The sequence below is a fragment of the Heterodontus francisci genome, chromosome 8 (assembly GCF_036365525.1).
Source record: "Heterodontus francisci isolate sHetFra1 chromosome 8, sHetFra1.hap1, whole genome shotgun sequence".
In the NCBI taxonomy this organism is placed as follows: domain Eukaryota; kingdom Metazoa; phylum Chordata; class Chondrichthyes; order Heterodontiformes; family Heterodontidae; genus Heterodontus; species Heterodontus francisci.
Genome location: NC_090378.1, coordinates 117938007 through 117964872, shown reverse-complemented (window position 1 = coordinate 117964872; position 26866 = coordinate 117938007). Strand labels below are relative to the sequence as shown.

The window sequence follows — 26866 nt, the reverse complement described above, 5'->3', positions numbered from 1 at the left end:
TCAGGAGTGGTGATATCAAGCCACTCTTGTTGATGGACATTGAAGCCCCTTATCCAAAATACATTCTGTGCCCTTGCCATCTTCAGTGGTTCTCCAAGTGCTGTTCAACCTGGAGGAGTACTGATTCATCAGCTGAGGAAGGGTGGTAGGTGGAAATCAGCAGGACGTTTCCTTGCCCATGTTTGACCTGATGCCATGAGACTCAAAGGGCAACTCCCTCCCAACTGTATACCACTGTGCCGCCACCTCTGCTAGGTCTGTCCTGCCGGTGGAACAGGACATACGCGGGGATGGTGATGGCGGTGTCTGGGACATCGTAATGTGGGGGGGGGGAAAGAGGGGAGGGGGAAGCCTTCCTGTTCATTGTATTTGGCTGATGAATAATAAATTGTAATGTCTAGTGTAAAGAGCTGATGGGCAGGACTGGCAGCACAAGATAACCATCTAAAGAAAAGCATACAAAAATCAGAAAACCAAATGCACTTCTATTTGCTACGTTTGGACTAAAATAAAACTGTTGATACTGAGTTAGCTAATCTCAGCCAAGACAGCAGCGAGAGTGTCCTCCATGCACTTGGCCCAATGGTGGCAGAGAGAAAAATAAGTCAGTCAAAATTCCCACTCTTTATCTCTTTCCAATCATACCTGTTGGAATGTGCGTATATTCAGGTATAGGGCAAAGACAAAGTTTAGCAGAATGGAAATAGTGCCAGGATTCACCATTCTACAGAAGCATTCAAACTCTTCTTCCTCATAAACCTCCCTTGCTCAGATCTTCCCTCTCCAACAATCTAATAAGTTTTCAAAACCTGAGCTTAACATCTAATCACCGATTCCTGAGCTGCTTGGTCTTGACTTATAGGCTCTCTTCCACCTTGGTGGCTTCCCTTACTGTAGCCTTTGGCCTTTCATATAGTCTCATCGATAAACAATGCAGTACCTCAGCAATAGTGATCCACTTCTCAAGCAACCTGGCTCTCTGGTCTGGCTTCAGATTTCGGTCTTTTAGGATGCTGCTGATCACACATTTAGTGATGTTATTAAATTGTGTGATTGTGGCCCGGATGGTTGTCGCCAGGTGCTGATTTTGTTTTTTGTGGCGCTGTGACCAGATGCAGCCCAGGCAGTGGTGGATCACTACTTTCTTGAACAGTTCCTGATCAAAAGTGAAAAAGACAAAGACTAAAGATGTTTCCAGTACCATGGACCACTTAAACACTGCAGTACAAACAAAAATTATCCATTTAAAGGTCAAATAGCCATGCTGCTTTGCAATAACATAATGTCATACTAGGCCCCCACCTGCCAGGAATAAGGTACATCAATATTGTCAAGAACATTGATTTATAACTTGTTGGAGCAAGGAAATAACTTGTTAAACAGATCAGTCGTGGCTGAAAAAAAACATTTACATACTAACAGACATCGAAGGTGAGGATGTGCATTCCAGGGCCTGCTAAGGAAGATGCAATCCACAAGGGCCAGGACTGGTTAGACCAGCTGGTCACGTGACTCTCTCGCTATTCCAGCTTGTTCTTTTGAACTGGCCACAGAGAGTTTGAAGGCAGAGTGTCTGTTTGTTCCTGGACTGAGAAGATCTCTCTCCTATCTGCTCCCATCTCTTTCTCACAAGCCTCTGAATCCACTGAAGACATATGAACCCCAAAAGTGAAAAGTCTCCGACAGTGAACAAGGTTTAAGAAGAATACTGGGCCTCAACGAAAAGCAAGATCTGCCTACAGTCAAGGACTCTGCAGTGAGCTCAAAGAACCATAACAACAACTCTTCAGATATTGCCTCAAACTTTTCCACTTTATTTTTCTTCTACTCTTTTCTGTCTCTATTTGCATGTGTGTATCATATATGCATGTTAGCATGGGTGTGTCATGTATCCGTAGGCGTTAACTGAATTAGAGTTCATTTTTAAGTTTCAGAAATTTCAACTTTTCTTCTTTAAACCTGAGAAAGCCTGTTTGTGCTAGTTTCTTTGCCTTATAATTGGAAAGCAGTGAACAAGGATTCACCAAGGGGGCGCTAAAAAAACAGTGTTTTTAAAATTAAACCCTGTTACGGTAAGACCAGGTGAAGGCTGAGAGTGATCCCGAGACATTTCTCACTGGGTCATAATAATAGTTAAAGCTAAAAGACATGGTTTAACAGCGACCAAGTTTATGATGACCACATAGATATAGAAGGAGATATTTGCCTTGGCTGGTGGCACAAAATGTGCACTATTGGATTGGCTGCCCGCTAATATTGGGTGCTATGTATCACGGGTGGCCGATCCAATACCACACCTTTTGTGCCACCATTTGAGACAAATCTCTGCCCAGAATGTGCACAGACAAAGGGAAATCAAAGATTATTTTTGACCAGATTATCTACTCTTCACAAACCACAAATGCACAAATTAAAATGTTTGGTAGTACAAACTACAATCACTTTATTAACAGATGCAAAAGAACACCTCATCCTTCATACACTTGGTAGACATGCTCTTCAAATGAAAACCAAGATCACTGTCTGAACAGAAGCTTTGGGAAAGGCCAAAAATAAGGCAAGAGGGAACTTCAGTGGCTCCACCTTCAACATAGGAGACCCTCTCAAATAGATTCAAAAACACATAATCAGAAAAAAAGAATGATGGGTCCAAAAAAAACAATTTTAGGATGGGTGACTAAAAGCTTGGTCGAAGAGGTAGGTTTTAAGGAGGGTCATAAAGGGGCAGAGGGAGGCAAAGAGGCAAAAAAGGTTTAGAGAGGAAACTTGAGCATGGGACATCAGTGTAAAGGCCAGAGTTAGAGAAATGGTGAGGGGTTGAAAGAGCTCAGATGGATAGGAAGGGACAAACTGAAAGAAATTAAACACAAAGATGAGAAATTTAAACACTAGGCATTGGGAGACAGGGCTAGTGTTGGTCAATGAGGACAGGGATGATAGGGGAATGAGACCTTGTGCAGGATAGGATACAGACAGCAGAAATTTGGATTCTTGGGAGGCTGGACAGGAGAGCTTTGTAACAGTTGAATACGAAGATGACAAAGGCATGGATGATGGTCTTAGTGGAAGATGGGCTGAAGTATGAATGAAGGGAGGCAATGTTAGAGGTGGAAGTAAATTCTCTTTTTGATGGGTTTGAATGGGACACTTAGAATGTGGACAGTTTGGTTCCGCCAGGCGGCAGTTTCAGGTGGATATTGAAGAAAGGCAATGCCTTCAATCTTCCCCATGTTCAATGGCAGGAAATTTCATGCACAACTGAATAATAAACTACCAGTCTAGCAGCACAATGGCAGTGGAGAGGTCAAGAGATATGGCAGGGAGGTAGAGTTAGCGTACATGTAGAAGCTAACCCTCATGTCTGCAGATGATATCACTATGGGGCAGCATGTAGATGAGGAAAGGGAGTGGGTTAAGGGTGATAAACGTGCAGATACTTAGCTACCTGATCTGGGGGAGAGCTAACTTTGGTTAAAGGAACTCAATTTGTAGAATGCTTTTATTGAAAAAAAATTCCCCTCTTCCAAAATCCTCGAAATCTGAAAAGACTTGCATAAAGTAAGAATTTCAGTTACACTATATTTCTAACTTAGATTATAAAAAGTTTTGTTGAAAAGTATTTCTAAAAAAATGTTCTTTGAGAAGCAGATCATGGGTGATAACTTTAACAACCTGCCCATAGGAAACTGCTGGGATGGGGTGAAAGGTTGGTTTTGCAACCTGCTCAGTTGTACTGTCCATTGAAATCTGTCAGATCAACCTCATCACAATCATATCCCATTCAAACTGATTGGTTGCATTTCGACATGTTTAACATGTTATATCATTGTAATGATACGTTTGCCAAGCTTTTTCACAGAAGCTGGAATCAGGTTTTATCTGCAAATTTAAAAAAAAATGCACTGGCCTGCTCATATTTGTTACAATTTTTATCTCAACTCTGAACATTGTCGCTTTAATCGTGAACTATTACTTATCCATCGTGCAGAAGCCCAGTATTGCAAGTTGCAATAAGGGGTTTTCAGTCTTCTCCCAAGCTACTTATTTCACATGACATTCATATTCAGAAAAACGAAGAAGGCTGTTGAAGTTTTCACTGACAGACATTCCAATCTTCATACTGAAGTCACATGTCAAACATGTTTTGAAGTCTTAGAACGCTGCATTGTGAAGTGAACTCTGAGTTATCGAGACTAATGGAGCACTAATAGTACTAATGATGTGAAGAGAGATCAGAATGCTTACTGCATTCTGAAACATCACAGTTAGAGTAATTGAGTAACTGGACCGACAAAATGGTCTCAAATTCTTCTTTACTCACAGCATCCATATATGTCAGTTGTTCTGCAACTAGGCCTGATGGGAAGGAGAAGATATCCTGTTTATCTTCAACTTCCTCGACCTTTGCATCGCCCTCCTCACCCCGGTTGAACATGATCTTTCCATGGTAACTATCTGTGCAAATTGAAAAAAGAACATTTATTTTGTGCCCAAAGTTCACAGCACTTAACTAAAACATCTAACAAAAGAATTGGCTCAAACTTGCGTGATTGGAAATTGTTCACTGCTTTAAAAATGTTCTTACTTCTGTATTTTTTAATCTAGATTTGGTAAAATTAGTATTGTACAATATTTCAGTCAAAGCCTCTTAATGAGAGCACTGAAGTGGCAAGAAAACAATTTTGTTTATTGATGCGTCCCCATTAAACAAACACAATGGACGGGGAAGTAATCTCTGCCTGATCAAATCTTCCAACTGATTTAACAGTTCTTGTTTCAAAAATAACCTTGCAATACAGTAAGTCACAGAGTATAACAATAATACCATTGACAGCAACAGCTGAAGAGGAAATTACCCAGAAAGTTACAAGAGAAGGCAGGAGAATGGAACTGAGGGAATTGCTTTTTCAGAGAGCCAGTGCAAACACGATGGGCTGAATGGTCTCCTTTAGCACTGGAACAATTCTGTGAATCAGACGATAATGCAACCTCAAGCGGAAGATGAACTCCGCAGGATTTGCTCTTGTGTATTAAATAATGGTAATCCCTTGAATTGAGGTTGGGGTTTGGAGAAGGAGAGGTAAACTTTTCTTGGGTCCCTTCCAGAAGTGCAGTGATGTGTTGGAAGGGCCTCTGCGATACTTGGACAGATTTAGACTTTACAAAAAGTTGAAATTTGAGTGGAAAATAAGAATTTGGCACAAAAGACAAAAAGGAACCTCTTCCAATCAACATCAGCACAGCACTCACTCCATGATTTATTTCTAATCAAATTAACTGAAATATGAATTCTGAAGTAATTTCAAAAATCCAAAAGGAAACCCAACTGAACTTCAAAACCATTGGACAGAGTCTGCATGAACTCATGGGTGTCGTGAATTAGTTTACTTCAGATTACTGTTCAAAATGAAAAGTTTGACACAACATGCCCAAATGAACTCTTGGCTGCATCACTATCCCATTCAGAACTGATTCTTTCATTTGTGCAGACATATTATTCGGAGTGCTTCCATTTTTTTGTTAAATTTTGACGATTTGTGTTTTAAAACTGAAAAGGAGTCCATGTATGGTTTTTTTAAAACAAGGGTCACTGAGAGGTCTGGATTATAAAAAGTTACTGGAATTATCTTCAAATAATTACCCAGCAGGGGTTGTTTTTGACTTGGAGAAAGACATTCACAAAGGAGGAACAGCTCAAGATTGATAGGGGTCAGGAAGCTTGATTCTTGTGACATTGGTTTTGCTTTCACTTTGGACTGTGAGTTGGGATGTGGACAATGGTTTGAAAAGGCAGTTGGAGTAAAGGAACTTGCCAAGGAAGCAACACCCAGTTCACTCTGTTCCAGCTCTTTGAAAAAGCATGCCAGTTTTCCATCTCTTGAGAAGCTGAGAAGCAAGTGTAAGAAACCTCCTGAAACCTGTGACTGCAGTTTCCCTGGAAAGCCTGCCCATACTAATCTTCAACGCTGCCTGACAAGAACTGTTTTAGGAAGATCCCAGTGACAGCTGTTTACCCATATTTGGGACGCCAAACCAGAAAAGGACTTCTGACAACTTTTCATATCTTCCCTGTTTTTCTTCAAGGGTTAGCAAGTCTATTGGCCAACGCATTCTTTTTTGTTCTTTTGGACAAGAGGTGTGTGTGTGTGTGTGTGTGTGTGTGTGTGTGTGTGTGTGTGTGTGTGTGTGTGTGTGTGTGTGTGTGTGTGTGTGTGTGTGTGTGTGTGTGTGTGTGTGTGTGTGTGTGTGTGTGAGTGTGTGTGTGTGTGAGTGTGCGAGATAGAGGGAGGTGGGTGGGTGGCACTAAGAAAAAAAGCGAGCATTTATATTTTGATCTGTGTGTTTATGCTTTGATTCATTACTAATTAAGACTTGTTTTATAATAAACTAATCATTTTGTTGTTTATTAAAGAAACCTGGTTGCTGTGTTTTATTCTGGGATAAAAATGGAGTCTATGATTGACCGTATCGGAAAGTGGGAAAAAATGTAAATATATGTTGTGACCTGTGGAGAAGGGGAACTAGAATAAACAGTGCACTCCTCCCACCTCGGCCGTTACAATATTCAATTGGTAATTCTGCAACACTGGGATGTTTTTACTATAATTAGTACAGATGGCTAAAATGGTGCTGATGTCGCCACATGTTTGGCACCTCGGTGATTTCCATTTGACAACACTGATCTAAAAGATCATTGGTGAATTTAGTGGCAAAATGTCATTATACCAATTTCATTAATTTCATCAAAATCCATTGCATAATTAAATTATCTTATCTTTCATAGTGACTCAAATACTCAATACCTTTGATTGCCATTAAGCCATGGAATTAACTATTCAACTGGCAGCAATTCAAGCTATTTATAAAGATGCTTCACTTTGAGACACAGAAATTACAACACAGAAGGCAGTCAGTTGGCCAAAGTTGTCTGTGCTGGTCCTTAACTCTCAACTGGATCCATCAACTGCAATTTCATTTTCCTGTCCTGCTTCCCAGATCCTGTTATATTGTTCAAATGATGATCCAATTCACTCTTAAATGATGTTATTTGAGGTAAAGCATTCCACACTATAATAACTCGTCATTTAAAAAAACTCTTCTAACTGGTTCCTTTGTCCTGCTGCAATAGTTTAAATGTTACATCAAAAGCTGACTGGTGAGATTTGCAATACAGTAAAAAAACAGATTCTCTTTTGAAGGAATGGAATTTGGAGTAAGAGTGTTTCTGGCTCTTATGTTACTCTACCTGCATGGTGTAATATAACTTCTCAGTGATGAATTGAAAATAAGCTCCAGAATTGCAATTGCAGCCATCATCAAAAAAGGGGAACATATCTCCCCCAATCCCACCCTCCACCTCCATAGCTTTTAAAATTGAAACAACTTTTTTCATTGCTACACAAAGATTAATCTTACTGTCCAGCTCCTGTGCTGCCAAATCTTGCTGCTGAAATTGTTCGAGGAGTTGGTGGGCACGTTTCTCCAGGTCCGAGCCTGGCATCGTCTGCCTCAGGTGTTCAAGAAGCTTCTGCAGGCACGTGTAATTTGGCACCTCGCAGAAGTCTTCAGAGCACAGATCCAGCCAGGCTCGCAGAACTGAGGTGATTGCACTAGAAATATACATGCAAGATAGAGTCAGTAACTGTTTTTCAGGGGAAGCAAAAATGTTTAGAAATAAAATTCTAATTGGCAATTTGGAAACTTCTAATACTGTCATTTTAAACTCAATAAATTAAGGCTGTTTCTTTTTAATTTATTCTTGGGATAAGGGTGTCACTAGCAAGGCCAGTATTTATTGCCCATTCCTAGTTGCCCTGAGAAGGTGGTGCTGAGCTACTTTCTTGAACTGCAGCAGTTCATGTGGTGAAGATACTCCCACAGTGCCATCAGGTAGGGAGCTCCAGAAGTTTGACCCAATGACGCTGAAGGAACGGCAATATAAATCCAAGTCAGGATGAAGTTTGACTTGGAAAGGGACTTGGAGGTAATGGTGTTCCCAAGTTTTCATCTTTGGAGGTTACATATATGAGCCTTGGGGCTCATATAAAATTATTTTGCATGCATTTGAAGATACTTATAGAAACAGGTCTTGGGGTTCGGATTTGGCTTTCTCCAACAGTAAGGCAGAAGTGGGTTACAAAAAGATCTTTATAAACCTTCAACAATATTCAAACAGGACAAACCAAGCAAATAAAAAATATAAGTATAAAAATAACTTGGTTGCTTGGGCTCTGAGGGTTAGATCACCAAGACTTGGACACCCCTATAATAGAGGACAGTCAGGCCGAGTTTTTTTTTTATTAGAACATTACAGCGCAGTACAGGCCCTTCGGCCCTCGATGTTGCGCCGACCTGTGAAACCATCTGACCTACACTATTCCATTTTCATCCATATGTCTATCCAATGACCACTTAAATGCCCTTAAAGTTGGCGAATCTACTACTGCTGCAGGCAGGGCGTTCCACGCCCCTACTACTCTCTGAGTAAAGAAACTACCTCTCACATCTGTCCTATATCTATCACCCCTCAACTTGAAGCTATGTCCCCTCGTGTTTGCCATCACCATCCGAGGAAAAAGGCTCTCACTATCCACCCTGTCCAACCCTCTGATTATCTTATATGTCTCTATTAAGTCACCTCTCCTCCTCCTTCTCTCCAACGAAAACAACCTCAAGTCCCTCAGCCTTTCCTCGTAAGACCTTCCCTCCATACCAGGCAACATCCTAGTAAATCTCCTCTGCACCCTTTCCATAGCTTCCACATCCTTCCTATAATGCGGTGACCAGAACTGCACGCAATACTCCAGGTGCGGTCTCACCAGAGTTTTGTACAGCTGCAGCATGACCTCGTGGCTCCGAAACTCGACCCCCCTACTAATAAAAGCTAACACACCATATGCCTTCTTAACAGCCCTATTAACCTGGTTAGCAACCTTCAGGGATTTATGCACCTGGACACCAAGATCTCTCTGTTCATCTACACTACCAAGAATCTTCCCATTAGCCCAGTACTCTGCATTCCTGTTACTCCTTCCAAAGTGAATCACCTCACACTTTTCCGCATTAAACTCCAATTGCCATCTCTCAGCCCAGCTCTGCAGCCTATCTATGTCCCTCTGTACCCGACAACATCCTTCGGCACTATCCACAACTCCACCGACCTTAGTGTCATCTGCAAATTTACTAACCCACCCTTCTACACCCTCTTCCAGGTCATTTATAAAAATGACAAACAGCAGTGGCCCCAAAACAGATCCTTGTGGTACACCACTAGTAACTAAACTCCAGGATGAACATTTGCCATCAACCACCACCCTCTGTCTTCTTTCAGCTAGCCAATTTCTGATCCAAAGCTCTAAATCACCTTCAACCCCATACTTCCATATTTTCTGCAATAGCCTACCGTGGGGAACCTTATCAAACGCCTTACTGAAATCCATATACACCACATCCACTGCTTTACCCTCATCCATCTGTTTGGTCACCTTCTCGAAAAACTCAACAAGGTTTGTGAGGCACGACCTACCCTTCACAAAACCGTGCTGACTATCTCTAATGAACTTATTCTTTTCAAGATGATTATAAATCCTGTCTCTTATAACCTTTTCCAACATTTTACCCACAACCGAAGTAAGGCTCACAGGTCTATAATTACCAGGGCTGTCTCTACTCCCCTTCTTGAACAAGGGGACAACATTTGCTATCCTCCAGTCTTCCGGCACTATTCCTGTCGACAATGACGACATAAAGATCAAGGACAAAGGCTCTGCAATCTCCTCCCTAGCTTCCCAGAGAATCCTCGGATAAATCCCATCTGGCCCAGGGGACTTATCTATTTTCACACTTTCCAAAATTGCTAACACCTCCTCCTTGTGAACCTCAATCCCATCTAGCCTCGTAGCCTGAATCTCAGTATTCTCAACAACATTTTCTTTCTCTACTGTAAATACTGACGCAAAATATTCATTTAACACTTCCCCTATCTCCTCTGATTCCACACACAACTTCCCACTACTATCCTTGATTGGCCCTAATCTAACTCTAGTCATTCTTTTATTCCTGATATACCTATAGAAAGCCTTAGGGTTTTCCCTGATCCGATCCACCAATGACTTCTCGTGTCCTCTCCTTGCTCTTCTTAGCTCTCCCTTTAGATCCTTCGTGGCTAGCTTGTAGCTCTCAAGCGCCCTAACTGAGCCTTCACGTCTCATCCTAACATAGGCCTTCTTCTTCCTCTTGACAAGCGCTTCAACTTCTTTAGTAAACCACGGCTCCCTCGCACGACAACTTCCTCCCTGCCTCACAGGTACATACTTATCAAGGACACACAGTAGCTGCTCCTTGAATAAGCTCCACATTTCGATTGTTCCCATCCCCTGCAGTTTCCTTCCCCATCCTACGCATCCTAAATCTTGCCTAATCGCATCATAATTTCCTTTCCCCCAGTTATAATTCTTGCCCTGCGGTATATACCTGTCCCTGCCCATCGCTAAGGTAAACCTAACCGAATTGTGATCACTATCACCAAAGTGCTCACCTACATCTAAATCTAACACCTGGCCGGGTTCATTTCCCAGTACCAAATCCAATGTGGCATCGCCCCTGGTTGGCCTGTCTACATACTGTGTCAGAAAACCCTCCTGCACACACTGGACAAAAACTGACCCATCTAAAGTACTCGAACTATAGTATTTCCAGTCGATATTTGGAAAGTTAAAGTCCCGCATAACAACTACCCTGTTACTCTCGCCCCTGTCGAGAATCATCTTCGCTATCCTTTCCTCTACATCTCTGGAACTATTCGGAGGTCTATAAAAGACTCCCAACAGGGTAACCTCACCTCTCCTGTTTCTAACCTCGGCCCATACTACCTCAGTAGACGAGTCCTCAAACGTCCTTTCTGTCGCTGTAATACTCTCCTTGATTAACAATGCCACACCCCCCCCTCTTTTACCATCTTCTCTGTTCTTACTGAAACATCTAAATCCCGGAATCTGCAACATCCATTCCTGCCCCGCTCTACCCATGTCTCCGAAATGGCCACTACATCGAGATCCCAGGTACCAACCCATGCTGCAAGCTCACCCACCTTATTCCGGATGCTCCTGGCATTGAAATAGACACACTTTAAACCAGGTTCTTGCTTGCCAGTGCCCTCTTGCGTCCTTGTAACCATATCCCTGACCTCACTACTCTCAACATCCTGTACACTGGCACTACAATTTAGGTTCCCATTCCCCTGCTGAATTAGTTTAAACCCCCCCGAAGAGCACTAGCAAACCTCCCCCCCAGGATATTGGTACCCCTCTGGTTCAGGTGAAGACCATCCTGTTTGTAGAGGTCCCACCTACCCCAGAAAGAGCCCCAATTATCCAGGAAACCAAAACTCTCCCTCCTGCACCATCCCTGCAGCCACGTGTTCAACTCCTCTCTCTCCCTATTCCTCCCTATTAGATATAAGGATATCTAATGAGATGCTCCAATATGGTCAGCTTGCCACTCACTTTCAGCTCCTTGTTTAGTACTGGTGACCATATAGCATTACTTACCAGGCAGTTTAATTGGTCTTGTCATAAAAAATGAGCAGAAGAGGACATCAGTTGTACAGTGAAGCCATGACAACACTGAAATGGCACCTTTAACATAATATAACATCCCACAGGAGGTTAATCACACAAAACCCGATACCAAGCCAAAGGAGGACATATTAGGATAGCTGACCAAAAGCTTGGCCAGTGAATGATTTGTCATGAGCTTCTTAAAGGAGAGAGGTGGAGATGTTTGCAGGGGACGGGAATTATGCAATTTATGGCCTAATCAGCTGAAAACCATACCAATGGTGGGGAAAAGGAAGTGAGAAATATACAACAGGCCAGAGTTGGTGGAAAATATAGATTTCCAAGAGAAATTTGGAGCTTCAGGGGATTACAGAGATGGGGAGGGGTGAGGCCGTGGAGGGATTTTAACATAAAAGTGAGAATTATCAATAAAAAATCAAACTGAGGCATTGGTGGACCAGGAGACAATGTAGGTCAGTGAACACAGGAGTGATGGGACTTGATGCAAACTAGGATATGGACAGAGTTCTAAATGACATGAAGTTTATGGATGGGGTATGTGACAGGCACTTCATATTTTGCCAAGAATAAGCTCCAAAAGCAAACTATTCTTCACGCAATTAGCAAACAATTTACTTGCAACAATTGAGACTTAGTGAGACTGACAGTGCTGTTCCAGTAACACATAGTTTCACTTCTACAGACTCTTGCCACTACTGGGTACAGATGAAATTGTATTTTAAAAGTTGCATATATAACATATCTATTCTAATTACACAGCAATTCCATATTCTGTGGACCATCATACAGGCACATGGGCTCTACTGAGACTAACTGATTCCATTCCTATTAAACTAGCAGGCAGAGGATGTTGTGGGGTGGGTGGGGGGTGCAGTAGTCTGCAGTGTCACATGCAGTAAAAGACTGGCACTGTTCAAAGAAAAAGATGCCTCATATTTGTCGAAATATTTTGCACTGCAGGAACTGTCTTCACATCATCTGAATTCAGTGCAACAGCATTGAAGTCAGATGGCACAGATTAAATTCAGGGATTAAAACTCTTTTACATCAGTTCCAAAACCTTGATGGTCCACATTTTTAAGGTTGCTGAATCATGTTGGCTATCAAAACATACAGATTATGAAATGAAGTACTATAATTCTTGCAAACATTGGTATGCACTTCAGTGAAGACAGCTGCATTACCAAAAGCTTGTTCAAAGACGTAGGTTTTAAAGAGTGTCTTAGAAAAGGAGAGAAGCTTAGAGTGGGAATTTCAGAACTTAGGGCCCAGAGAGCTGAAGGCATGGCTGCTAATGGAAGGATAAAGGAAACTGGAGATGCACAAGAGGGTAGAATTGGAGGAACACAGGAATTCCAGTATTGGACTTGAGGAGGCTGCAGAGATAGAAGGGCAAGGCCATGGAAATTTTAAAGTTTTTGGGCGGCGAGTTAACTTTGTTAAAGAAAACAGCATCTCTAGGTTAAAACACACTGGAAACATGACCCGAAGAAGAAGCCAGGGTTCATTTGTTATGTCAAGGAAGCCTCTCTATCTTAACCATTTTCATACTTCTTTAGGAGGACACATTACATAGACTTGAATAAACACTCAACCAGTAACCCTCCAGAAAAAGTTTAAAAAGAAAAATCAATTCAAAAGATCACGACTCCAAGACGGTACCCTATGAACAACATCCCAGGTGACAATAAATTACTAAGTTAAAGAGGCTCTACCCTGCTGACTCACAATGTGTAGAATTTAATCTGTACTGTGCAGTCTAGAAAATTTGGCCCAAAGCACTCTTCTGTAGTCCCACTGGACTAAAGTCTCCATCTCCAATGCATACATACAAACATACGAATTAGTAGCAGGAGTATTCGGCCCCTTGAGCCTGCTCCATATTTGATAAGATCATGACTGATCAAGCTCATTATGGAGCACTGCTCATGCAACGTGCATCGCAGACACAACTTAACGTTTGATCGAGAACACCAATGTATCAAGCATTTCTCATAATGCACATCCTCCAATTATCACCGAAGCTGAATACATATTTGCAATTATGGGCTGTTTCTAGGAAAGATATTTGAATGCATTTTCTTTCCTTCCTCTCTAATAGCTCTGAGTTTAGTTAATGAGCTGTACAGACCAGAATAATCCTGGGTTTAATCCCAGGCCTCTACTCAGTTAACTGACCAGATCCAGGGCACTAAAATGATCACAGCAATCTTGTGGGGTGCAAAAACTTAACCAGGGTTCCTGTTCATCTCTGATGATTTATGCAGAATTGCATGGATGTGATGCTGTCTGCTGTCAAATACCATTGAAAGCTTTTAACTATCACAATTTGAACATGAGTAACCATTACTTGGACAAAGTACTTGACTTCATGAATTCAGGAGCCAGATGGGCAAGTTAGATTATGGCACAATGCAAAACATTCAATGGCAACAGAATGGGAGTTCTGCCAAAGCCATGATACCAGGAACAAGTCACACTCTAGATGTATGATTGCACTAAATGGCGATTTATTTTTTCAAACTTTCACAGGAAGTACGCAGGACACCGTAGTGAGAGCGGCTTGGCGGGAGCGGGTTGGGGGATGCAAAAAGCGAGGGGGCAGGAGGAGCGAAAGCCATTTCTTTTACTCTGGGTGTTTAGTCCAGAATTGTCAATCTGAGGTAAACAACTCAAGACCTTGATATTGAAGGGCAAGAAATTTTCTGTTGAAGAGTTTTGGATGTTTTGTGCTGATACAATATTTTTTTAACTCTATGATCTTTCGGAATAATGTAAATATTAGAGAGGCAGTCAAGCAGCTTCTTTAATGTGATTGCTATGGTCTGGCAGGGCGTTCACTGTACTGCTATGGGATGCCTTCATGAGGAAGTTCCTATATAAATTTACAGGAACTGCTGGCTCTCCAGCAATTTCCTTTCACATTACTGTATTCTGAATGAAGCATACTTCAGTCACACATCGGGCTGAACTTACTTTCTTCTTTCAGGAGACCTTTGTTCATCATTTTCCTCCCAGTCACACTCTCCATACCTGCAATTGGTCATAAAAGATAAATTAAGTCATTTTAAACAACTATTTGATCCATAATTGGCTGTCAAACATTAAAAAAACACTGAAGATACAGATTCAGTATTTCAAACCTTAATCAGCTAGTTTTGTTCAAACTTTTCACTTTAACTCTGACTTAGCATGTTACAACACTATCTTGAAATATCATTACCTTTGCACAGTTTTTACATGATTATGTGCCTACTCTGCCTGCACCTGTTTGCCCAATGATCCACAAATCTTCAAGAAAACATATTTATGGAAAGCCTTGTGGGGAGAGAGGAGTGGGGTGTAGCATGGTTACATCATTTCCAAGTTTAGAATTATTGAATCGTACAGTATAGGATGAGGCCATTCAGCCGACCGTACTTGTACTCGGCTCTTTGAGACAGCTTTTCCAATTAGTCTCACTCTTTCCCACACATCGACAATGTTTTCCTTTTCAACTATAGATCTGACATTGTTGGCGGCGAGGTCTTGAGGCGACTCCCCCCCTGCCCCCCGCCAATTGGCGATAGAACCTAAATTTAAATATTTTTGTACAATTCATGAATTAAATACTTACTTTCTCCCATCGTCCATTCCGGTGCCATATTGGAGCCGGCAGTTGTCACTCCCGTGCCATCGGATCTCCATCCGGTGATGGAAGGTGAGACACTGATGGGGAGGTGGGAGCAGGTACGTTACTCAGTGCGGGACGGGGATGGGGTGGGGGGAGTGGGGTAAAACTAATTTCATTGGTCTAGTGGTTGGCGGGAAGGGGTAAAGTTTAAAGTTGATGAACTTTGGAGGGGGGAAGGTCGGAGCACAAGGTAAGTGTTTTGTGAGGTGGGGGGAGAGGGCAGGTAATGAATTTTATGATTGTTTTTAATGCCGTTGCTGGAGGTGAAGTGCCCACACCCTCTACGTCATAGGGGGTGGATGGTCCACCCACTCCATATTCATGAGCCTCCACACGAAATATCATGGTCCGTCCCCAGCAATGACATCAGGTGCCACCGTGCAGGCGCCAATGCCATTTTTCAAGGGCCAAAAAGTCCTGACAGATCATTTACATTTTTAAAGGTGCCAGTGTGTGAAAAATAAAAATAAAAATTGTAATCTCACTTTGAATCCACTCTTCCACCCGCCAACGAGTACGCAATATATAAATTGCCCGATCTCCCCTAAACAAACTTTTATTCTGATACCAAACTTTCCGCCCTGAACTTTGTTACCTTTGACCCTCATCCCATTCCCACCATCCCCTCAGCCGATAGTCTGAGGTTTCCCCACTCCAACCCCCTCCTGCCCTGAAAATTTCACTCCTCCCCTCCTCCACACCAGTGTTACGCCTTGGATCTCCGAATGGAGATCCGAAGGCGTGGGATTTCCGTTAGTTGACCAGAATATCGGCGTGGGATGGCTGTCACGATGAGGTAAGTAATTATTCTTCCGTTCTAATTTATTTACATATGTTAATGCGGTTTTTTTGCAGAGCGGTGAGGGAGGGCCGTCCTGAGGCCTCGTCGCTGCCGGTAAAATGGCGCAGGGCCTTCCCGGATTCGAGGTTTATGTCGCGCCTCTCCCGGAAGGATTTTTTGAGCTTCCCTGCTATGACCCCCGACATGGTGGGCGGTGGTGGGGGGGGCGGCGGTGGTCAGTAAAATTCAGCCCGATGGGTCCAAAACAGTCACAAATTTTTCCTCTTTAAAAAGTATCTTACACAAATGCTTGAGAATATAAAAGAAAGTCACAGACTATGAGATTTTAACATTTTTCCATATTGAACACTAGAATAGTCGTGTATTGCTTGTGAATTCGGGTAAAAACGTAAATACGTGCAAAGACCAAATGTAGTGGGCACAATCTTTTGTTAGCCTTCAAATAACTTCTGTCTAACTGAGTCTACAGCCTGGAATGTACCAATGTTTGTTGCAAGGCATCAGTAAGGAATGGACTGTACGTCATTTCACGAAAGGGCATTGAAAGCAGAAGTGTTTAGATGGTATTGTACCAGGAGAGCTTCCATGCAGTAAAGCATTGCCCTTCTTCTCAAAAACTGGGAGGGACACCCAGCCCATGAGCAGTGAACTTTGACACTTGCAATAGATGGTCCTCAGTAATTCCTATCCAGATTGGTAGATTCATGATATGAAAATAACCTGACTGAAGAATCCTGTCATTGCCATTAAACAAAGATTATTTGCTCTCACCTGTCCAGCAGCAGATCCAATACAGCTTCTGGAGAAGCAAATGCTCGGTATGTTGACAAAAAGATTCTGGTATAATTCGAATCACCGTCTCCAGAAGCTGTCAACAAATTGTTTACAAGCTGTTGTAACGTGCCGGCCTTTATTGCACGGATCTTTTTTGTTGCCTGACTGCTGGTGTGACCTGGAGGAACTTGGTCTCCTTCCACCTACAGGGTGTTGAAAAACAAATTAGTGCAATGCAACAAAAGATATCGCAACAACAACTTGCATTTCTATAGCATCTCTGACATAGTAAAAACATTCCAAGGTACTTCACAGGAATGGAAACAGGCAAAAATTGACAGCAAGCCACATGAAGAGGTAATAGGACACATCACCAAAAGCTTGGTTAAAAAGATCTATTTTCAGGAGTGTCTGACAGAAGAGAGGTGGAGAGGCAGAGAGGTTTTGTGAGGGAATTCCAGGGCTTTGGGACAAGGCAGCTGAAAGCATGGTCGCCAACAATGAAATTCAGGGATGCACAAGAGGCTAGAATTGGAGGAGCATCACATACCTGTGTGTTTCAGAGCTGGAGGAGGATACAGAGATAGGAAGGAAATCCATCAGAATATGGACCCTTTCACTCTTACTGGAAAGGAACTGGTCATTTCATGTATTAGTGAAATGATCTCCTTTAACAGTTAAAGTTGAAACATTACAGACACATGACTGGTTTTCAGGTGATTGCATTCCTTTGTACTCAAGTACACCAACAGCTCTAGGTTAACTCCCAAGCTTTTGAAAAGAAAAAACAAACAGCTCCCCTCTTGACACAGAACAAGAATATCCCAGGCTCAAAGCTGTTCAGTTGGAGCAGTAATAGCAGTATTACAATTAACTTCAGGAATGGCGGGGGGAAGGGGAGGGGGAGAAAGAGCAGCTCGGAATCATAGTGATTGCAATCCAGCAATTCTCTCTGAAAAGTATGCATTTTCATAAGACAAGTCCAGGATTGGACCTGCTGCAATACCCCTGCACCCCCACCTGGTTGAATGGACTGTCAATGCTGTATTCAGGCTGACGCCTGGATGTGGTACCAGTGGGTAGCTGGCCTGTGGTACATCCAGAAAGGGGAACTTAATTTAGACATCAAACTGAACGTTGAATTCCAATCATCTTCACAATTTTATGATTTTCCTTGAAGTTTTTTTTTTCATTGAACAGTGATTTCAGGAGAATTGGTCTTCAGGGGGGTTACTACAGGTGGGAATGGAATGATCATTGGAGTCAGCCAGCCATTAACCTGGGATGTTTCAACTTGAACTGTCCGTGTCAGTTTAGCTCTCACACAGTAATGTCCACCGACTTCTCCCGGCTGACTCCTCAATGTCAGTAATCAACAGAAAGACAGAAAATTCAAAATTTATTTGTGATTTATTTCAAATCCATCCTTGCTTTTCTGTCTTTTCTTCAACATAAAGGAAGGAGAACTGGTACTGAGAGCTCTATGCAGTTTACTAAATCAGATATTGTGGAGTTATGTGCATTGCAATGTCGCTCGCCTTCTGCAAACTCAAAACACCAGCTTTAGTCAAATCACATCTATTCCTTCAGTCAATAAACACTTTACACCACCAGATTAATCACACATTACTTACCAATAATCGTGCACATATTTATTCCTGCAGCTTGCTCTTTTACTCTAGAGTAATCAGTCTTGTATTTCTTAGTGCACTTGCAATCAGCCTCAGTTTCTGTTAAAACTATTTTTTCATACAGGCTCATCTAAAAGTCAGGATCATGCAATTTTTCTTCCAGGAAACCACTGATCTCCCCACTGTTACCTATTCTATAGTAAGTGCAACTGGGTATGTGGCTAAAATTATACGCATTTTGAGTAAGAACAGAAAATGTCACAAACACACAGTGGGTCAGTCAATGACAAGCCTGGACAATATCCAGGCTTAGGCTGATAAGTGGCAAGTAACATTCGCACCAGGCAATGACCATCTCCCCTTGACATTCAACTGCATTATGATCGTCGAATCCCCCACTATCAACAACCTGTGGGTTACCATTGACCAGAAACTGAACTGGAGTAGCGATATAAATACCGTGGCTACAAGATCAGGACAGAGGCTAGGAATCCTGCAGCAAGTAACTCACCTCCTGACTCCCCAAAGCCTGTCCATCATCTACAAGGCACAAGTCAGGAGTGTAATGGAATACTCTCCACTTGCCAGGATGGGTGCATCTCCAACAACACTTAAGAAGCTCAACACCATCTAGGACAAAGCAGCCCCCCTTGATTGGCACATCATCCACAAACATTCACTCCCTCCACCACCGACGCACAGTGACAGCAATGTGCACCATCTAGAAGATGCACTGCACCAATGCACCAAGACTCCTTAGCCAGCACCTACCAAACCTGTGACCTTGATCACCTGGAAGGACAAGGGCAGCAAATGCTTGGGAACACCACCACCTGCAAATTCCCCTCCAAGCCACACACCATCCTGATTTGGAACTATATCGCCATTCCTTCACGGTCGTTGGGTAAAAATCCTGGAATTTCCTTCCTAACAGCACTGTGGGTCTACCTACCCCACATGGACTGCAGTGGTTCAAGAAGGCAGCTCACCACCACCTTCTCATGGGCAATTAGGGATGGGCAATTAAATACTGGCCTAGCCAACAATACCCACATCCTATGAATGAATTTTAAAAAGGCATGACTTTTCCACCAGGGAGCGCATTGAATACCAAGTTTTGAGTGAATGGTATCGGGGGGGGCGTGCATACCCATACCTTTATATCAGGTGCACCTGGAGTGTGACTTCATGTCTAGACTGCTAACTGTAGGTGTTGTCCATAGTTTGCCTGCAGACAGAGTTGACCTACTCCTGGGGAATGATTTGGCCAGAGCAAAGGTAGAAGCTTCTCCAGGAGGGAGAGAAAAAACAAGTGAAGTTAAAATGTCAGAACAGTTGCTGGAAAAGTTTCCAGGAATTTTTCCTTCATACTTCGTGACACGAGCAATGGCTAAACAAGTTCCATTGTCAGAGGTAAAATTGGCACCCGAATATCTGAAACTTTCTTTGGGGAGTTGGGTAATCTGAAGGAAATGTTCAGTAAGTCTTCTTTGATCAAGGCTCAGTAAGCCGTTCCAGAATTAAATAAAGTGGCACAATCCACTCTAACTCTAGCTGAGGCAAAATGAGTTCCAGGAGGTTACTATATTAAAGATGGGGTTCTGCTGAGGAACTGGAGACCTCCTCACAGACCTGTGAACGAAGATAGTGGCACCGCCCAAATATCAGCAGGAACTATTAAGGATAGCCCATGAACTTCCTATAGTGGGACATGTGGGGATCCGGAAGACCCAATCACATATATGTCAACTTTCTACTGACCAGATTGTTCCAAGGAAGTGATGCAGTTTTGTAAAACTTACCATATGTGCCAGATTGTGGGAAAACCACAACCTGCCATAAAACCAGCACCTCTAATTCCATACCAGTTATTGGGGAACAATTTAGTAGGGTGTTGGTATCCTGTGTAGTGTCTTAACCGAAAACAGAAGTGGAATATCAATATATACTGTCATGTAGACCCCCACCTGCCAAGAATGAGGCTTTTGATTTTGTCATATGAATTTTGATTTTAAACTGTTGCTGGAGTGAAGAAATAACGTGTTTGAAGGTCACCAGAAATCTGGCTGGAAGAACATTTGCATACTAAGATACAGTGCTTGGAGAGACAAAGGAATTAATCACCGATTCAATTAACAGAGATTAGTGTGACAACGGTTCCACATCTCGTTGGTAAGAGATATCATTACACCCCATTCCCCCCCCCCCCCCACCACGAGATCTTTGAAGTCCACAAACCTCACAGGAGAGACTGTTCCAAATAACGAGCTAGTCAGATGACTAACCTGCTGGGCAACCTGGGTTTTTTGAAATGTCAAACAACAGAGAAAGGAACAGAAGGCAATTTTGAAGAGGAACCTGGAATAAGAAAGCCTCTCTCTCCTGGCTGTCTCTCTCACCTTCTCCCAAGCCACCGGACCCATGGAAGACACGTAAACCTCAAGACAGAAAAGACTCCTACACATTGGAACAAGTTGAAGCGTGACTTCAGGCGCAACGAATTGCAAGACTTCCTGGCAACCAAAGACTCCACATTGAACTTAAAGGATGGTAACCACCAGATATTGCCTCAAGCTTTTCCTCTTTATTCCTTCCATCTGCGTGTGTGTTTATCATGTATGCATGCTCGCATTGTCACGTCGCATATTCGTAGTTAACTGCATTAGAGTTTAAGATTAATAAACTTCTGCCTTTCTTGTTTAAATCTAAAGAAACCTGTTTGATTTCTTTGCCTTACAATTGGAGCAGTGAACAAGGATTCACTAAGGGAGAGCTATTTTAAAGGTATTTTAAAATTAAACCCTGATACGGATAAACCAGGCAAAGGCTGAGAGGGAACCCCTAGACCCCTTCTCACCTGGTCGTAACAATACTCACCATCATGGATATGGCTACTCAGTTCCCAGAGACCATACTTTGAGAACAATTTCTGCTAAGGTAGTGGTAGAGAAGTTAACCCAGTTCTTCACTAGATATGGATTACTGATTGAAATTCAGTTGGATCAAGGTTCCAATTTTATGTCTAAATTTTTTCAGGAAGTGATGTGGAAATTGGGTATAACACAGTTAAAGTCTTCAGCTTACCACCCACAGACACAGGAACTTTCAAAAGGTACCATCAGACCCTCAAAACGATGATCAGGGCGTAATATCATGGTTGGGATAAAGGGATAGAATTTCCTTGGTTTGCTACTAGGGATGCGCCTAATGAGTCAACCAGTTTCAGGTCTTTTGAATTAGTTTATGGACATGAGATAAGAGGTCCTCTAAAACTAATTAAAGAAAGGTTTTTAGAACAGAGGGATGAATATTCCATGTTCCATTACATATCCGTGTCTGGGAACAGCTCATGAGAGCCTGCAAAGTGGTTCAGGAACACTTTAAAGCTTCCCAAATGACCATGAAGAAATGGACAGACAAGCATGCCAAGACCCGAACATTTCAAACAGGGAATGAGGTATTAATATTCCTGCCTTTACAGAGTGAACCGCTGAAAGTACGGTTCAGTGATCCACATAAAGTAGTCAGGAGAATTGGTAAAGTAAATTATTTGATTGACACTCCAGATCACTGGAAAAAGAATCGGCTGTGTAATATCAATATATGAACATGCGAACATATGAATAAGGAGCAGACGTAGGCCATTCGGCCCCTCGAGCCTGCTCCACCTTTCAATAAGATCATGGCTGATCTGTTTCTATCTCGAATTCCACACTCCCATCTACCCCCAATAACCTTTGATTCCCTTGCCCAACAAGAATCCATCTAGTTCCACCTCAAAAATATTCAATGACTCCGTCTTCACCACCTTCAGAGACAGAGAGTTCCAAAGTCACACAAGCCTCTGGGCAATAGAGCGCACTGGATGTATCTGAAATTTGCTTTAGATTAAATATGAAAGCACACATGTAAACATGACCATAATCAATTATTGGGAAATAACTGATCAACAAGATGAATACAAGTACATTTACAGCAATTACCAAAGATGGGAAAGCTGGGAAAGCTTAAGTTTTCTTGCTAACATTAGATGCTACATCTTGCTGCAATTTTTTTTCCATCCCTCGGTCCTCAATACGCTATCAACCAAATTTTTGGTAAATATATTCTAGATGTAATTGAATGGACAATTCCCATCTCATCTCGACAATATAACTATCCAGGCCCCAGAATAATCCTGATATCGGCATTTATATATATGTCAATTTGTTATTTGCAGAGGAGGAAAGGAAGAAAGGAAAAAAAAACTGTACTCACCTCCTGCCATCTTTCACTCTTGTTGGGTGTTTGCTGTATCCGCTCTTCCTTCAAGATGACGTTGTAAATGGCTCCTTCTTCTATCTCTTCTACCCAGTCTTGGATTGAATTGCTCTGTGGAAGAACCAATCCCAAAACAGAGTAAATCCCTCTGGAGCAGCTGCTGACATTTTGCAGCTAGAATTCAAATACAATGTTATGTCTAATTCTTGACCCCGATTACAGTGGCGGAATGATAAACTCCAGCCCACTGTTCTGGCCACACAACAGCCCGTCTCCTTTACACACTCTGTTTATCTGCACAAAACTTCAGAAGCAAGATTGGACCCGAGCCACTTGTGGGGCAGGTTCTGAACAGAAAAAGACACTTTTGTCAGCCTTCAAACAAAGGGAAGGAATGGCGGAAAGAGGCGGGTTTTCAGGCACTAACTGCTTGTTTAGACTTGCAAGAACAAACAAAATCAGGCCAACTCAATTGAAACATTCACATTGCATTATTAAAAAGAAAAACATCTGCTGTGTTACAGACAAGTGGGAGATGAGAGGGATGATATTCACTTTTCACCTCTCAACTGACTGCAGACAATGGGCTGAATTTTACCAGCCCCTCCACACCCTGGGTCATGGTGAGGGGTTGTGGGGGGAGGTGTGGTCCGTAAAATGCTTGTGGGAGAGGCCCGGCTCGATCCACGACACCAAGAAGGCCCCACCGCATATTACTGGCAGCGGTGGGACCTCGGTCCGGCACCCACTCCCCCGTCACACGGCAGCAGCACCTCAATGACTGTATGTAAAACACTACTTAACTCTCCTGATTATGCATCTCGCCGCCTCTCACTGCACACTTCCACATTTTACATTGAATGGTCAGTCATCACGTGCTGTCCCGTTCACAAGCATAAGAGCCGATGGGACATCAGAAGCAGGAGAACTTGACAGTGAAAGTAAGTCCAGATATACAGGGGTCTGAACTCTCATACTTGAATGGAGGTAGGAGGGGGGATTACAGGGGTCTGAACTCTCATACTTGAATGAAGTTGGGAGCTGGGATTACAGGGGTCTGAACTCTGCATACTTGAATGGAGGTGGGAGCTGGGATTACAGGGGTCTGAACTCTCATACTTGAATGAAGTCGGGAGCTGGGATTACAGGGGTCTGAACTCTCATACTTGAATGGAAGTGGGAGCTGGGATTACAGGGGTCTGAACTCTCATACTTGAATGGAGGTGGGGGGGGATTACAGGGGTCTGAACTCTCATACTTGAATGGAAGTGGGAGGGGGTATTACAGGGGTCTGAACTCTCATACTTGAATGGAGGTGGGAGGGGGTATTACAGGGGTCTGAACTCTCATACTTGAATGGAGGTGGGAGGGGGATTACAGGGGTCTGAACTCTCATACTTGAATGGAGGTGGGAGGGGGGATTACAGGGGTCTGAACTCTCATACTTGAATGGAAGTGGGAGGGGGTATTACAGGGGTCTGAACTCTCATACTTGAATGGAGGTGGGAGGGGGTATTACAGGGGTCTGAACTCTCATACTTGAATGGAGGTAGGAGGGGGTATTACAGGGGTCTGAACTCTCATACTTGAATGGAGGTGGGGGGGGGATTACAGGGGTCTGAACTCTCATACTTGAATGGAGGTGGGAGGAGGGATTACAGGGGTCTGAACTCTCATACTTGAATGGAAGTGGGAGGGGGTATTACAGGGGTCTGAACTCTCATACTTGAATGGAGGTGGGAGGGGGGCTTACAGGGGTCTGAACTCTCATTCTTGAAAGGAGGTGGGAGGGGGTATTACAGGGGTCTGAACTCTCATACTTGAATGGAGGTGGGAGGGGGTATTACAGGGGTCTGAACTCTCATACTTGAATGGAGGTGGGAGGGTATTACAGGGGTCTGAACTCTCATACTTGAATGGAGGTGGGAGGGGGTATTACAGGGGTCTGAACTCTCATACTTGAATGGAGGTGGGAGGGTATTACAGGGGTCTGAACTCTCATACTTGAATGGAGGTGGGGGGGGATTACAGGGGTCTGGCGGAGTGGCGGAGGGGTCAGCGTCCACACTGGAATCACCTGGAGAGGGGCCCCAGATCTGGTGCGTTGCCTCGTCTCCTCCGTCTCAGGGTTCGTTGGAACTCCTCTGCTCTCCTGCGAGGGACCAGGGGCAATGACTGTCTCCATCCCCTGGTCCCTCTCTTGCTTTGCCATTGCTGATTGGATGTCATGGCTGTGACAAGGGATTACAGGTCAGCGCCATTCAGTGGGAACTGGCTCATCAAGAGGGCCGCCGCCACCTTAATAGATGTTGCCAGGAGCTTATATGCCTGGGACATGGCAGCAGTCATGGTGTGGAAGGAGTCTTCTGTTGTCTGCTTAAGGCTGCACATGGTCAGTGGTGTCTTTTAGGAAGGATGCGAGCATAAGAGGGGTGACAATCCCAGGCAGCGGAGGCACTCAGGTCAAAACCTCCCTGTACATGGATGACGTCGCTGTCTTCTGCTCGGATCCGCTGTCCGTGCGCAGACTGATGAGCATCTGCGACCAGTTCGAACTGGCCTCGGGAGCCAAAGTTAACCACGGCAAGAGCGAGGCCATGTTCTTTGGGAACTGGGCTGACCGATCCTTTGTCCCCTTCACCGTCAGGTCAGATTACCTGAAGGTGCTGGGGATATGGTTCGGAAGTGCCGGGGCGTGCACCAAAACATGGGAGGAGCGAGTAGCCAAGGTACGACAAAAGTTGGGCATGTGGGGGCAGCGATCTCTCTCCATTGTGGGTAAGAACCTGGTCATCAGGTGCGGGGCGCTCACGTTGTTGCTCTACGTGGCGCAGGTCTGGCCCATACCCCACTCCTGCTCCGTGGCAGTCACCCGAGCCATTTTCCGCTTCGTCTGGGGATCTAAAATGGACCGGGTCCGGAGGGACACGATGTTCAAATCTCTGGACATGGGCGGGAAAAATGTACCCAACGTGGCCCTCATCCTGATGACCACCTTCGTGTGCGGCTGCATCAAGCTATGTGTAGATCCCCAGTACGCAAACTCCAAGTGTCACTACGTGCTGAGGTTCTATCTGTCCCCGGTGTTGCGAAGGATGGGCCTGGTCACATTGCCGCGGAATGCACCATGCAGTTGGGCGGCGCCGTACCACCTATCCTTCGTGGAGCAGTTTCTGCGGGAAAACACCTTTGACCACCGGTCCATCAGGCAGTGGTCTGCACGGAATGTCCTCAAGGCCCTACGGGAAAAGGAAACGGTGGATCCTGTCGGATGGTTCCCCGAGCAGACCGTCAAAGTCATTTGGCGGAATGCCTCATCACCAGAACTTTCAAACAAGCACCAAGACGTAGCTTGGCTGGTGGTGAGAAGGGCCCTCCCCGTCAGATCCTTCATGCACACCCGAAGTCTCGCCCCCTCCGCACAGTGCCCCCGCGTTGGCTGTGGTGGGGAAGAGACGGTCGCCCACCTCCTCCTGGAATGTGCCTTTGCAAAGCAGGTGTGGAAAGAGATGCAGTGGTTTTTGTCAAGGTTCATCCCAAGCAGCTCTGTAACACAGGGGTCTGTGCTCTCCGGGCTGTTCCCAGGGACGCACACCGAGACAAACATCAACTGCTGCTGGAGGACTATCAATTCGGTGAAAGATGCCCTTTGGTCTGCCCGAAACTTGCTGGTCTTCCAGCGCAAAGAGTTGTCCACCACCGAATGTTGCAGACTGGCACATTCCAAGGTCCAGGACTACGTGCTGAGGGACGCACTAAAGCTTGGGGCAGCCGCAGCAAAGGCTCAATGGGGAAAGACCACAGTGTAAGGTTCCCCCACCAAGCTGGACTGAGGGGCTGGATCCATGGGAAACTCCTCGAACTGTATCGTTAATATTCTCAATTGCTGTAAATGTAAAACTGTAATTGACATGACAATTGTGAAACGGAAGGGTTGGGAAGAAACTCATGACAGTATTGAAGGAAACTGATCTCCCTTGCAATGTTTGTATTTTTTGGTGCTGTTTGGAAACTGTTTGGCAATGTAATTTTTACAGATTTTTATGAATAAAGTATATTTTGGAAATAAAAAAAAAAAAATGGTCAGTGGCGTCTTTGCCTCCTGTTGCTATAACTTATTTATCATCTCCAGTATGCCCTGTCAACA

The 26866-nt window shown here is 43.7% G+C and overlaps 1 protein-coding gene across 1 annotated transcript in view; it reads right to left on the bottom strand.

The window, feature by feature from the left end:
- The window catches only part of LOC137373249 (ral guanine nucleotide dissociation stimulator-like 1), a 59629-nt gene extending 34698 nt beyond the window's left edge, over positions 1–24931 (bottom strand). Inside the window, exons 1-7 of the mRNA XM_068038100.1 lie at positions 24749–24931; positions 22717–22893; positions 16826–17031; positions 14556–14612; positions 7417–7610; positions 4322–4455; positions 941–1156 (exon numbers count right to left, since the gene is read on the bottom strand). Of these exons, the coding sequence (XP_067894201.1) occupies positions 941–1156; positions 4322–4455; positions 7417–7610; positions 14556–14612; positions 16826–17031; positions 22717–22893; positions 24749–24931 (1167 nt within the window). The remainder of the gene's footprint in view (positions 1–940; positions 1157–4321; positions 4456–7416; positions 7611–14555; positions 14613–16825; positions 17032–22716; positions 22894–24748) is intronic.
- Between the last annotated feature and the right edge of the window lie 1935 nt (positions 24932–26866).